Source organism: Mandrillus leucophaeus, unplaced genomic scaffold, assembly GCF_000951045.1.
Source record: "Mandrillus leucophaeus isolate KB7577 unplaced genomic scaffold, Mleu.le_1.0 Scaffold86, whole genome shotgun sequence".
Taxonomy (NCBI): Eukaryota; Metazoa; Chordata; class Mammalia; order Primates; family Cercopithecidae; genus Mandrillus; species Mandrillus leucophaeus.
In genome coordinates, this window is record NW_012109363.1 from 1401690 (window position 1) to 1415008 (window position 13319).

At 56.3% G+C, this 13319-nt stretch overlaps 1 protein-coding gene across 1 annotated transcript in view; it reads left to right on the forward strand.

The window, feature by feature from the left end:
• SORBS3 (sorbin and SH3 domain containing 3) overlaps window positions 1–13319 on the forward strand; it is a 30804-nt gene that overhangs the window by 7384 nt on the left and 10101 nt on the right. The window contains exons 3-11 of the mRNA XM_011968849.1: window positions 2494–2650; window positions 2905–3022; window positions 5060–5253; window positions 6781–6844; window positions 9891–9929; window positions 10420–10486; window positions 12179–12269; window positions 12475–12561; window positions 12660–12727. Of these exons, the coding sequence (XP_011824239.1) occupies window positions 2494–2650; window positions 2905–3022; window positions 5060–5253; window positions 6781–6844; window positions 9891–9929; window positions 10420–10486; window positions 12179–12269; window positions 12475–12561; window positions 12660–12727 (885 nt within the window). The remainder of the gene's footprint in view (window positions 1–2493; window positions 2651–2904; window positions 3023–5059; window positions 5254–6780; window positions 6845–9890; window positions 9930–10419; window positions 10487–12178; window positions 12270–12474; window positions 12562–12659; window positions 12728–13319) is intronic.

Here is a 13319-nt window from a genome sequence, read left to right on the forward strand (position 1 = left end):
CAGGGATGCTCCTGCGCTCCCGGACGGCCTCGGGCCCAGCCACCTGCTCGCCGGGGAAGGTAGGTCCGGGGAAGGAGGGGCGGGGAGTAGGCGAGGCCGCGGGAGGGACCCATGCCCAACCCCAGGGAACCTCACCGAGTTCCTCCCCGGGGTCCGAGTCCCAAACTCTGGGAAGAGGTGGGAAGTACTCCCCATCAGCCCTCATACCAGAAAAAGCGAAGTTCAAGAAACCTGTCCTTGTACACGTGGCCTTGTGGCTGAGAAATACCTGGGTAAGCGCTTAGGGCCAGGCCCCCAAGACCAGGGCAGTGTTCAGAGCAGGAAAGCCGGTGTCTGCCCCAGCAGAGCTGCCTCCCCTCTCCCGATCCCGGGACCTCGCCCGCTCCCGGGGCTGGCTGCCTGCGTGGAGGGGCGGCCTGAATTCTGGGAGGACCCCTCCGCTCTCTGCTACATGGGGGACCAGTCCCCAGATGCTGCCCTCTTCCTTGGAAGTCCTCCCTAAGTCTCCTGACCAGGCTGCCAAGAGAAGAACTCGGACCACCCTTCCCTGGAGGTTCCGGGGGGGTGTCACAGGGAGCAGGGTTGAGAAGGGGCAGATGGGGGCACCAAGGGTCAGCAACCTCTGACTACAGGTCGTGGGGGACCTCCTCCCCTGCCCATCCTCCAAGAGAGCAGTTCTCACTGAGCACGAGGTGGGCGGGGAGGTCAGGGAAGGAAGGCGCTGTCAGCTGATGACCCAGGCAGCCGCTGCTGACCGGCAACTTGGCCCGAAGCAGTCAGCTGGGCAGGGAGGGGCGCTGCGAGGAGCCAGCCGGCTCCAGGCCTCCTGAGGTTCCACCCCACCCTGCCTCAACTTCCCCCCGCAAGGGGAGGTGGAGTGTGGGGACTGGGGTGTGTCTGCATGTTTTGCTTTGGTGGGAGTCCTAATTGGACCCAGCTGGGGAGCTGCTCCTCCTCCAGCCTCAGCCCTCCACTTCCCGCAGTCAGGCATGGGCACAGAAGAGCTGTGTCGCAGCAACTCGAATGTCAGAAGTCCCCACAAACTCAAACCAGAGACAGGGAGCTGCCCCCAGCCTTGGCTGCACCCTCGCCAGCCCTGGGCAGGAGCTGGGTCCAGGGGATGAGTCATCCCAGCCTTATTCTACCTTCATCCCCTCCGGGCCCCCCAAGTCTTACACTGCTCATATGACTGCACCTCCCACCACTGTTCAGCTGACACCCCTCTGTACCCACAACCCCCGTGCAGCTCATGTGGTCTGCCCAGTGGCCCCCCCAGAAGTCATATTCACAGCTCTGCACCCAGATTCCAACACACACATACACACACAGCTCCTCCCGATGCATTTGCAGCCCTCCCTGAGAGCCCCCAAGGGCCCCACAGGCACAGGCAAATCTGATTCCATCCAGTCCTGGGCAGTGGCAGAGCTTGGCTGTTTCTGGTCCAGTCCCGCAGCCAAGATGAGGAGGGATGGACACCATAGCACAGTGCTCTGGGTCAAAAAGCGCGCTTGGACACCCCAAACTGGGAGCCCGTTTTTGTCCTCTTGCACCCACCCTTCTGGGCTCCCCTCTTGCTCCTCCATTCCCTGGGTGCCTGGGGCTCCCTTCCCCTTCCCCAGCCTTGGCATGAGGCGGAAGAAGCTGGCTGCGGGCAGGCATGGTGCTGCCAGGGAAGACCCTCCACTCACAAAACAGCCTGGAGTGGCGGGAGAAAGTGGAGCCAGGGTGCGCGTGTGTGTGCGTGCACACGTGGCCACATGCAGAACACCCCAGAGCACTCAACACCACCTCTCCGTGGGCATGAGCAGGTCCAGCTTTGCCCGCACCCACCGCTTCTCTCTACACCCACCCAGAGCCCTCTGAGTCCTCATTCTGTGAAGGAGGCCAAAGAAGGGCCCGATGCTCCCTGTGACCTCGCAAGAGTGGGTCTTCCTGCCTGGAAATGCCCCCGATGCTCCCCGTGGCCCTGTCGGGCTTAAGGCCCTGCTGGCTGCTTCCTAGAGGGCAGTGGGCGGGTGGCTGAGTAATCCCTTGTGCCTGCAGGCAAGAGATGCCCACACAGGGCCTGGGGGAGGCAGAGGGAACTGAAACAAAGTCCTGGCCCAGGCCCCCGCTCTGCCAGCTGCCCCAGTTCCCCTGCGCCTTCCCTCCGGGGGAGTGGGGAAGCCGGCTGCACCCGTGCAGGGAGAGCCCCACGGGCTCCTGGCCAGCCCCTCCCCTCCTCCTCACCCAAGCTCCCCCTCCCCCACTCCCACCCAGAGCTCCTGCCCTGGGCCTAACAAGTGGCCCATTGTACCTCTGGGAGCCGGCAGGCACGGGCAGCCTGCAGGCGGGTGCCTGGTGTGGCCTGTTTCCTGGGTCCTTGAGCTCGCACCCAGCTGATCCTGACCCCCTCCCACAGCCGGCCCCTCCTCCCCTATCCCAGGGTCGAGCCAAGAGGGCATGGGCAGCCCGGCCTAGCAGGGCTTTCCCTTCCTTCCTCCTTCCCCACAGAGGACACGCAGAGGAGCAGCTGGCTCGCCCTGAGTCCTCCAACCTTAACCCAAGCATGCAGGGCCCACCCCGAAGCCTCCCTGCTGGGCTCAGCCTGGATGACTTCATCCCTGGCCACCTCCAGTCCCACATAGGGTCTTCCTCCCGGGGGACACGGGTGAGTGAGTCAGTAGGAAGGAGGGTGTCTTGGGGGTCCGGAGCTGGTTGGGACGCTAGCTAGTCAGGTGGGGGCAAGAGGATGAAAGGGATGGAGGGAGGGCTGAAGAGAGTTCTGGGGGGCCTCGCTGGTTTCCCACAAAATCATCAGGTGGGCCTGGGACCATCACCGAGGGGTATGGGCTGTGCCTAGTAGCCATCCCTCCCTCCCACCCTGCTGGGCCCTGAGCTGCCGCTCCTGGCCCCTCCCCGCAGGTGCCCGTGATCCGGAATGGTGGCTCCAACACCCTTAATTTCCAGTTCCACGACCCCGCGCCCAGGACTGTGTGCAATGGCTGCTACACACCAAGACAAGATGCTTCCCGGCACCCGGGTAGGTCTGCTCAGGAGCCTCATGCCGGAGATGGAGGGTCAGGGCCCTGCTATCTGGCACTGCCTTGTGTGGAGCGAGAGGGGCAGCAGCAGGAGATGGGGTTCTTGAGGCCATGAGGAGGTTCCTCAGAGGCCTCTGGGCTCACTGCGAGCCTCTCCCTGCGGAGCCTGCTGACTCTGCAAGAGACATCATCTGCCTGGGGAGAGCAGGCTGACGCATCCCCTCCCCTGCCCTCCAGCCCGGTGCCAGGGAAAGGAAGTGTGCAGGAGCCCTGGGCGCCGGGGGACGTCCTGCAGGGACTGGGGATGGAAGGGTGGAGGTGATGTGGGTATCTGTTGGCTTGGGAAGGGGTGGAGACTGTCCCATTCAGGCCCAACAGGCTGCCCAGCAGGAGTTTAGAGAGGCAGCTCTAGGTCCCGGTCCAGAGGTCCTGGGAACTCCTGGGTGCAGGCCAGCCCTGAATATGTCTCTCTTAAAGTGACATCTTTTATGCGGCATTCCCATGAGACAGGTGCTGTGTAAAGGAATTTATTCATTTAACAAACAAGAATCCAGCCTGGGCAACATAGCAAGACCCTGTCTCTGTCAGTCTGGGTGACACAGCAAGACCTTGTCACTTAAAACACACACACACTGGGAGGCCGAGGTGGGTGGATCACCTGAGGTCAGGAGTTCAAGACCAGCCTGGCCAACATGGCGGAACCCCGTCTCTACTAAAAATACAAAAATTAGCTGGGTGTGGTGGTGGGCGCCTGAAATCCCAGCTATTTGGGAAGTTGAGGCAGTAGAATCGCTTGAACCTGGGAGGTGGAGGTTGCAGTGAGCTAGGATCATGCCACTGAATTCCAGCCTGGGCAACAAGAGCAAAACTCAGTCTCAAAAATAAACAAACAAACAAACAAAAAACACCCACAAAATTATGGAACACCCAGAGCATGCTGGCCACTGTAAAAATCCTTTACAAGGCTCACCTCATTTAACCCCTTGATATCCTGACAAAGTAGGGGTGATGATGACTGATAGCATCCCCGTAAGGAATCCCGCCCACAAGACGTTCAGCCACCGAGGCTGAGCTGCAATTCACACCCTTGTCCATCTGGTCTTTTTTTTTTTTTTTTTTTTTTTGAGACGGAGTCTTGCTCTGTCGCCCAGGCTGGAGTGCAGTGGCTGGATTTCAGCTCACTGCAAGCTCCGCCTCCTGGGTTTCCGCCGTTCTCCTGCCTCAGCCTCCCGAGTAGCTGGGACTACAGGCGCCCACCACCTCGCCCGGCTAGTTTTTTGTATTTTTTAGTAGAGACGGGGTTTCACCGTGTTAGCCAGGATGGTCTCGATCTCCTGACCTCGTGATCCGCCCGTCTCGGCCTCCCAAAGTGCTGGGATTACAGGCTTGAGCCACCACGCCCGGCCGACTGTCCATCTGGTCTTAAAGCCTTTATACTGCTGCCCTAGCTACTTAGAGGCTAACAGTTATGGGTAAATTGAGGACTCAGTCACAACCATGTCTAGGGAATGGGTTTCTGACCTTCACTGAGAGCCTCTCGACTGTGGGTCAGGCACTGTGCTGGGTACAGTCACACACACTAGTTGTCACTGAATCCTTGTCACAATGAGCCTTGTTTTACAGAAGTGGAAACTGAGACACTGTGAGGGTGACTGATGTGCCCCAGGCCTTGGCAGCCAGTAGGTGGCAGAGCTGGGGTCTGAATTCAAGTCTGTCCCCTCCAAGCCCAGCATCTTTACTGCCACACCCCAGCTGGGATGTCCCCTGCATTCTCTACAAGTAATCATTTCCAGACCTTATTCTGAAAGCACTTAGGATAGTCCCAGGAAAGAAGGATGGGGGTAGGGCCAGGCACAGCATTCTTAAAATCCATTCAAATTCACTTAAACAAACAAACTGAGTCATCCACTCAAACAAACTAGGCGATGTTGAAACTTTGAACCCACAGAGATCCATGCTCTGAGGAGCTAAGGGACACACAGGTTCAGGTGGAGACCACTGCCTTTCACTAATGCTCTCCTGCACGCACCCGACAGACCCCACGTGTTATCAGACCTGGCCAGGCCCTGGGAGCAAGCCCTCTGCAAGCACAAAGATCCCTGCCTCCCAGCATGCCCAGAACTGGTCAGCCACGTGGACCAAGGACAGCAAGCGTCGGGACAAGCGCTGGGTCAAGTACGAGGGAATCGGGCCCGTGGATGAGAGCGGAATGCCTATTGCCCCGAGATCCGTGAGTCCAGGGCTGGGGGCCACAGAAAGATGGGGCCCAGGGATCTACAGGAAGCTCGACTTGTGTGCATTAAAGTGGGGGTGGGGCAATAAAGGCCACACCCAAACCATCTCAGACTAAGCAGGGGTTCAACCGTGGTGGAGTTCAGGGGCCGTAAACCTCATGAAGCTACGGACACCCTTGTGTGCCTGAGTTGCTCAAATGGTTTGTGCAGGGTACAGATCTAGAACTCCCATCAGTGTCTCAAAGGTAGAGAACCCCTGCTGTAAGGGCTGAGGCTGCGGGGCACCCTCTCTTAGTTTCATATCCCCAGGGCCTGTCACCACACTCATGAAATGGTTGCTGAATGAATGACTGACTGGCCGAATGAATGAGTCTTGTCTGAGCAGATCTCTCACTGTGGCAAGAGTGGAAGGATCCGGGGGTCCAGTTAGGACTGGGGATACCCTGCCCTTTTCCATCCACTTTCATGTCTTGACTCAGCTCCATTTTCTTTCTTTCTTTTTTTTCTGAGACAGAGTCTTGCTCTGTTGCCCAGGCTGGAGTGCAGTGGTGCAATCTCGGCTCACTGCAAGCTCCGCCTCCCAGGTTCACACCATTCTCCTGCCTCAGCCTCCCAAGTAGCTGGGACTACAGGCGCACACCACCACGCCCGGCTAATTTTTTGTATTTTTAGTAGAGACAGGGTTTCACCGTGTTAGCCAGGATGGTCTCAATCTTCTGACCTTGTGATCCGCCCGTCACAGCCTCCCAAAGTGCTGGGATTACAAGTGTGAGCCACCGCGCCCAGCGGCCAGCTCCATTTTCTCATCTGGAAATTGGAGATGGTAACATACCCTTCCTGCCTCCCAGGGCTGTTTTGAGGCTTGAATGAAGCAGGTGATGCGAAACACGCATCTCACTCCTACATTATTACTATCAATTTTGGCCCAGGTGCAGTGACTCACGCCTGTAATTCCAGCACTTTGGGAGGTCAAGGCAGGAGGATCACTTGAAACCAAAAGTTCCAGACCAGCCTGGGCAACATAGTGAGACCCTGTCTCTAAAAAAATAAAATAAAATTAGTTAGGCAAGATGGTGCACACCTGTAGTTCCAGCTACTCAGGAGGCTGAGGCAGGACGATTGTTTGAGCCTAGGAATTGGAGGCTGCAGTGAGCTATGATCATGCCACTTCACTCCAGCCTGTGTGACATAGTGAGACCCTGTCTCCCCCCAAAAGAAAAATGTTCTTTGTAGAAACACTAGACATAAAGAAAAGCAAAGAGAAAAACTGTAAATTGCCCAAATCTCATAACATCATTATTGCATACACTTCGATGGACTTCTTGCCATGTATATTACTTATATAGGATGTGTTACATGAAGCTATTGTTATTAAAGAGATCACAAGAGAAGTATTCCCCAGCTCACCTATCGGGGGTTCAGGGGTGGCCAGAGAAAGGACTCACTAGGGAGTCCTTTTGGGTGGCTTGCTATTGGGAGGGTGAATAAGCAGGGACAACTGACTTTGCATTTTCTGATCCCAGAGTGTTGACAGCCCCAGAGACTGGTACCGGAGAATGTTCCAGCAGATTCACCGGAAAATGCCAGGTAAGATACCCTTCCAGGGTCCTCGCCCTGCCAAAGTGGATTCTGGCCCCTGGGGCTTGGAGAGACAGGGAAAGAAAAGGGGACTTAGCTGCTCAACGGGTTCTTCTCCACCTCCCCCGAGGCTCTAATGAGTAGTCCTGAAAATAGGCTATCCCCTCCCTGTACTCGGAGCCAGCAGTGGTCTCTAGAGCATCCCCAGAAGGACATTGACCAGCCACTGTCCCCCAGTGTCCTCTGAGGGGACTGAGAAACCATTCCTTTCCTAAAGTCCCTCTCTGATTTCCCTGCCAGGCTGGAATGCCACTGTTAGTGGTCATTCCCTTACTGGAAGCATTGTTTTCTTCCACAACTCAAAATGCAGCCAACCCCAGGGGTGCCTAGGAGCTGGCTCTGAGGTCACCCATCCATTCAGCGAGTCCTTGACCATCTACTGAGCATGGACCACGTGCTGAGCACTACCGTAGGTGCCAAAGATCAAAGGAAGTCACACATTAGACACACACCTTTGACATGGCAGATGGTGGAAAGGGCTAGGGAAAAATAAAGCCAGACCAGGGGAGTGCCCCAAGCAGGGAGGCTGCTGCTTCACCCAGGAGGGGCCAGGAAGGCACTTGTAAGTGGCGTTTGATCAGACCACGGAGGGAGTGAAGGAGTCAGCCTGGCAGAGCTGGGGGGAGGATTCCAGCAAAGGGGGCTCCGAAGACCCAGAGGTAGAAGCATGTTCTGGACTGGCAAGGAGAGCCTGGCCTGGAGCGAGGAGCATGTGGTGGGAGATGGAGTCAGAGAGGTGGTGGGGTCAGGGCATGTGGGGCCTCGTGGGCCATTACAAGGACTTCAGCTTTTACGGTGCAAATGAGGAGGAGCCACTGAACAGAAGAGTGCCATGCTTTGACAGGTAATGGCTGAAAAGGTTGTGCCTGGCTGAGGGGTGGGGAAGGAGTGGTGGAAGCAGGGTGACCAGTTCCCTTGCCTGGTAAGGGCTAGGGAGAAAAAGCCGCCTTTACAACTTTGCTTTAATCTAGGCGAGAGGTAATCGTGTGTTAGACCAGGGTGGTAGCAGTGGCCCTGGTGGGACAGGGTGAGACTATGAATACATTGCAGTCACTGGAATTTGCTGATGGATTGGACATGGCATGGAAGAGACAGTCAAGGATGGTTTAAACCTCAGCAAGTTGAAGATGGGAGTTGCCATTTGTCAAAACAGGAAAGACTATAGGAGGAGCAGGTTTAAGAGGCATTCACAGGCTGGGTGCAGTGGCTCACGCCTGTAATCCTAGCACTTTGGGAGGCTGAGGTGGGTGGATTGCCTGAGCTCAGGAGTTCGAGACCAGCCTGAGCAACACAGTGAAACCCTGTCTCTACTAAAAAAAACCACGAAAAATTAGCCGGGTGTGGCGGCATGCACCTGTAATCCCAGCTACTCGGGAAGCTGAGGCAGGAGAATTGCTTGAACCTGGGAGGCGGAGGTTGCAGTGAGCTGAGACCATGCCACTTCACTCCAGCCTGGGCGACTGGGCAAGACTCTGTCTCAAAAAAAAGAAAAAAAGAAAAGAGGTGTTCAGTTTTAGACACGTGTTCCCTCTGAGTGAAGAGATTGAGTGAGCGGATGAATATCCAAGTCCAGTTCATGGGACAAGGTCTAAAACTGCAGATGGAAATACCTGGGACTCATTCAAAAGAGATTTTGGGACCAGCCTGGCCAACATGGCGAAACCCTGCCTCTATCAAAAATACCAAAATTAGCTGGGAGTGGTGGTGTGCACCTGTAATCCTAGCCACTCCGGAGGCTAAGGCAGGATAATTGCTTGAAGGCAGAGGTTGCAGTGAGCTGAGATCACCCCACAGCACTCCAGCATGGGCGACTCAGTCTCAAAAAAAAAAAAGAGAGATTTTGATTTAAAGTTTCCCCAGTAATTCTAGTGTGCAGCCAAGATTGTGAATCATGGGAATAGATGGTGTTTTAAAAGCCTTAAGACTAGCTGGGTGCGGTGGCGCACAGCTATGGTCTCAGCTATTTGGGAGGCTGAGGAATTCAAGTCCACCTTGGGGAACATAGCATGATCCCATCTCTGGAAAACAACAATCCATAAGTCTAGACAAGATCACCTAGGGAGATAGAGAGACAAACAGACCCAGGACTGAGCCCCCACGCACCTGGATGCTTAGAAGTTTGAGAAATGAGGCGGAACCAATAAGGCAACTGAGAAGGTAGAGCCAGGGAGGTAGGAGGAAAACGGAGAGATCTCCCTGGGGCCAAGTGGAAAGGGAATTCCAAAAGGAGAATGTGACCGGTGGTGACAAATGCAGCTGATGGGTTGAGTAAGATGAAGACAGAATTGACCGTCAGATTTGGCAATGTGGAGGTCACCAGCATCCTTGATAAGAGTGGGTAGATGCGCAGTGGTGAGCAGAAGTCTGTTTAGGGAGACGGGGAGTAGGGGGATTGGAGATGGTGGAGGTCTTTATGGTCACTGATTACAGTTTGCTATGGGGGAAAGCAGACAAATCCAGGAGTCGGAGGAGGGTGTGGGGTCCAGTGAGGGGTGATGTGGCTGGCGTTTAGGCAGGCGCCGTTGTAGCGTGTGTGTGTGCGCGCGCGCGCGCGCCCTGGGGAGCAGTGGGTCAGTAGCTCTTCCCAGGAAGCAATTCCCAGGCACCTTGAGGAGCTAGGAGTGGGTCTGGGCAAATGGGGAAGGAAAGCGTTTGGAAGAGGGTGCAAGTCGAGTTTCCCCAGCCTGAGTGGCGAGGGCAAGTCCACAAAGGTCGGGAGAGGGTGTGTGTGGGAACGGGGAGGGAGGAGCAGGAGGGCTTGGGCAAGGCGGCTGCCCTCTTGGCTCGCTTAGGCCCTAAGCCTGCCAGAGGCATTTCAAGCCCTCCAGAGAGCTGCCCTCCTAATTCCTTCCCTCCCTTGGGACATTCTTCAGGCCCTGACTCAGCCCTCAGCCCCCTGCTCTAGGGATGTTGGGAGCGGCTGTGATTGCCTCCCAGGGCACCCTGCCCTCGCTTTCTGCCCCGTCCCATGACCTGGTCCCTTTTGCTCCTGCAGACCTGCAGCTGGACTGGACCTTCGAGGAGCCACCCAGAGGTGAGTGGATGCGGGCCCACCTGCCTGCCATAGCTCTGCACCTGTGTCCGTCCCTCCCTGCGGCTGGGACCTGCAGCCCCGCCTGGCTTTGGGGCTTTCCAGTTGGCTCCGTTCAACTTGAGAGGTTTTTATAACTCATTTCCAGAGCACTTCAAATCCCCCGGTAGGTGGTAGTTAACAGCCTCAGCTTGTACCGGGAATGGGCGCCTTGCCACTCCTTGGCCGGGATTTCTCTGGGCCTCCCTTTCCTCATCTATAAGATGAGATCATCACCTACCGGAGTTGCTTTGAAGATTTAGTAAACGTTGTAAAGTTCTGGGGGCAACGCCCACGTTCAGTGTCCCTGAGCACCAACCACTCTGTCCCCACCATCCACCCAGGAGCAAGGGGGTGGTGCTGAAACCCTAAATGATCACCCAGGCACCCTCAGCCCCAGTTCTGGCCTGTCTCCTCCCACCTTCAATGGTTTCCTCGTGTACCTCCTCTGCAGACCCCAGGCATCTAGGAGCCCAGCAAAGACCTGCCCACAGGCCCGGCCCGGCAGCATCTTCCAGTGGGTGAGCATAGTGGGGAGGGGCCGAGGGCTGCGGAGAGGCGCGGCCCATGAGCCCCCATGGGATGGGCGCCCCCTCGTGGCCACAGCCGGCACAGCCTCGTCTGGGTCTCCACCACCCCCATAGACTCTCTTCTCTACAGGGCCAAAGGGGATGGGAGGGCAGGAGTGGACCTGGCACCCGCTCCTGGTCAGGAACACCTGTGATGCGTTTGTGGTCAGCAGCAGGAACTCTTGCCCCAAAGATCCCACCGGTCTTGTGAGACAGGGAGCGGGGCGGCCAGGGCAGCCATGGACAGAACTGTTGAGGGGAACTTGGACCTGGGGCTGTCCTCTTTGAAACCTGAGAGAAAACAGGGGATATGGAAGTACCCAAGTTCCTGCCTGATAGCACAGAGAGAGGAGCCCCTTGGAGGGATAAGGATGACATTCCTTTCCTCTGTACAAACCACAGGCCCCGCCGGGCTGCTGGAGCCCTGGCGGGGTCAGCACCACCGTGGGAATCAGGATCTTTGCTCTCAGAGTTAAATCCTTGAGTTTCTTATTCCCTTGCAGGGAGGGACTCATCTCATTAGCATGGCTGAAACTGGCCTGTGGCTCTGGGCAACGCTGATAAGGTTCAGAGGCAAAGGGCTCAAGATTTGGACACTGAGTTCTGGGTTTAAGCCTGTGCACTGCCACTAGCCATGTGACTGTGGGCACCTCACTCAATCTGAGCCTCTGTGTCCCCATCTTTTAAGTGGTGATGCCCAGAGGGTTCAGTGTGATCATGTATGTATCATGCATCAGGTTTTGCACATAGCAAGTCTGCACAACATTAGTAATATACAGGCTTAATTATAATTACAGCTTCCTTAGGTTAGGAATGACACATTCCATTCTCACCGTCACTTTTATTATTGCCAAAATCAGAATGGAGTCATAATTACAGCCAACAAATCCCAACCCTTGGTCAGATATTGCATTATTTGATAAGCCGGATGCAGCGGTTCCTCTCGGTGGAAACTTTCAAACAGAGACTGGAATGTTCCATGTAAGCCAGCCAGGAATGGGGCCCTGGAGGGGAGCTAAGGCAGATGTGACCATGCTGTACTGCAGTGGCTGGGGTAGTCTCACAGATGGAGTCACTGAATCCAGCACCCTCATGGAACTAGGCCCAGCGAGCAGAAATAACTTGCCCAGAGCTGCAGGGCAGGGCTGCCTCTGGCTTTCCTTGCCCGTGGGTGTACAATCACTCAGCCACAGCACCCAGAAAGACCAGCTTCTTCAAAGCTGAACAGATGCACATAGCCACAGTCATGGGGCCAGACCAAACACACGTGCAGGATTTAGCAAAATGGCCCGCAGGAGAGGGTCGGTCCACACCTGGAGCAAATATATGTGTGAGGCCTTCTCCCGGGCACCTCACACATGTTCTCTCACCAAATCATTTCTATATTACAGGTTCTGAGCCTGAGGCTCTGAGGGATCAGTAACTTGTTCAAAGGTCACACATCCACTAAACAATGGAGCTAGAAGTTAAGCTTGGAGCTCACACACTTCCACAGTTTAGCCTTGCTTCCAGAGTAAGGGCAGGGCAGTCAGAGGCAGAGCAGACCCCACAGCAGGGACAAGGGCAGGGCGAGAGGGCTGTGTGCTGGCTTCTGCCTCAGTCTCCCTAAAAGGAAGCTGAAGAGATGTCCTTCCCTTTCTTCAGAAGAAGCTGGGACCACTCTGAAGAGTTACCTAGAAGCACCTTCAGCTACAGACCTGGAGCGTTCTCCACTGTGCTGCAGCCCCCAAATCAGGTAGCCCACCCAGCGTGTTCCCTGGTCAACCCCGGCTGTATGCTGTATGGCCAAGCCCCTGTGCCACGATGTCCTTTCAGCTGGAATCCCTTGGAGGACACCGTGGGCCCACGGGAAGGGCAGGGGCCTGTAAGCCTGCATTTTGAGCCTGGCCAGTGTCCCAGTAGCCCTCTTCACAAGCTGATGCCCACCCACCTCCACGCAGGTGCCCAGACGCCGAGAAAAAGGAGACAATGTCTGGACAGAAGAGTCCTGGAACCAGTTTCTGCAGGAACTAGAGACTGGGCAGAGGGTGAGTGCTGGCTGGCCCTCGGGGTGTGCACGCACCCTCAGCTGATACATTTTGGAAAGTGAGCTCACCTGCTCTGACACACCCTTTCTACCCTTCAGCCCAAGAAACCGCTGGTGGACGACCCTGGTGAGAAGCCCTCCCAGCCCATTGAGGTGAGTGCTGCAGGGTGCTGGGGACAGCAGCCTGATAAACCAGGGAGATTAGGGTTTTCCCCGCCCCAGTGACCATGGGCATGGGCCACCAACTAAGAGCTCTCTCTCCAGTCCCACATGGTTTATTTCTGTAATGCCAGCACTCGGGACAGTGGCTGGCATACAGGAGGCGCTCAGTAAACGTGTTAAATAAATGCGCTGGCCAAAGCAGGAGCAGAGAAGGGAGTGGTCAGTGTGCACTGGGATTATCAGGAAATATTCTTGGAGGTGGAGCTGGACCCTTGAGAAGCTCTGAGGACCTGATCCGGTGGAGACCCATAGCAGAGGCTGGCAGGAAGCAGCGTGAGGGTGGGGGCGCCAGTCCCTGGGGTGGCGGGGGAACTTGGATGGGCACAGCGAAGCCAGGCCTTGGAGGGCGGGAGAAGATGGGAGAGGAAATGGGGAGCCCCACTGGTGCTGGAAGAGAGACATAATTTGGCAGAAACTGGTAGAGCTGCGGAATGGCGGGATCAGGAAGCGCGAAGGCACTCCGGGGGCTTGCAGGGCAGGTGAGAGGCCGCGGCGGGGATGCCCTCTTGGCACCCCGGGCCACACCTCCCGGCAGGA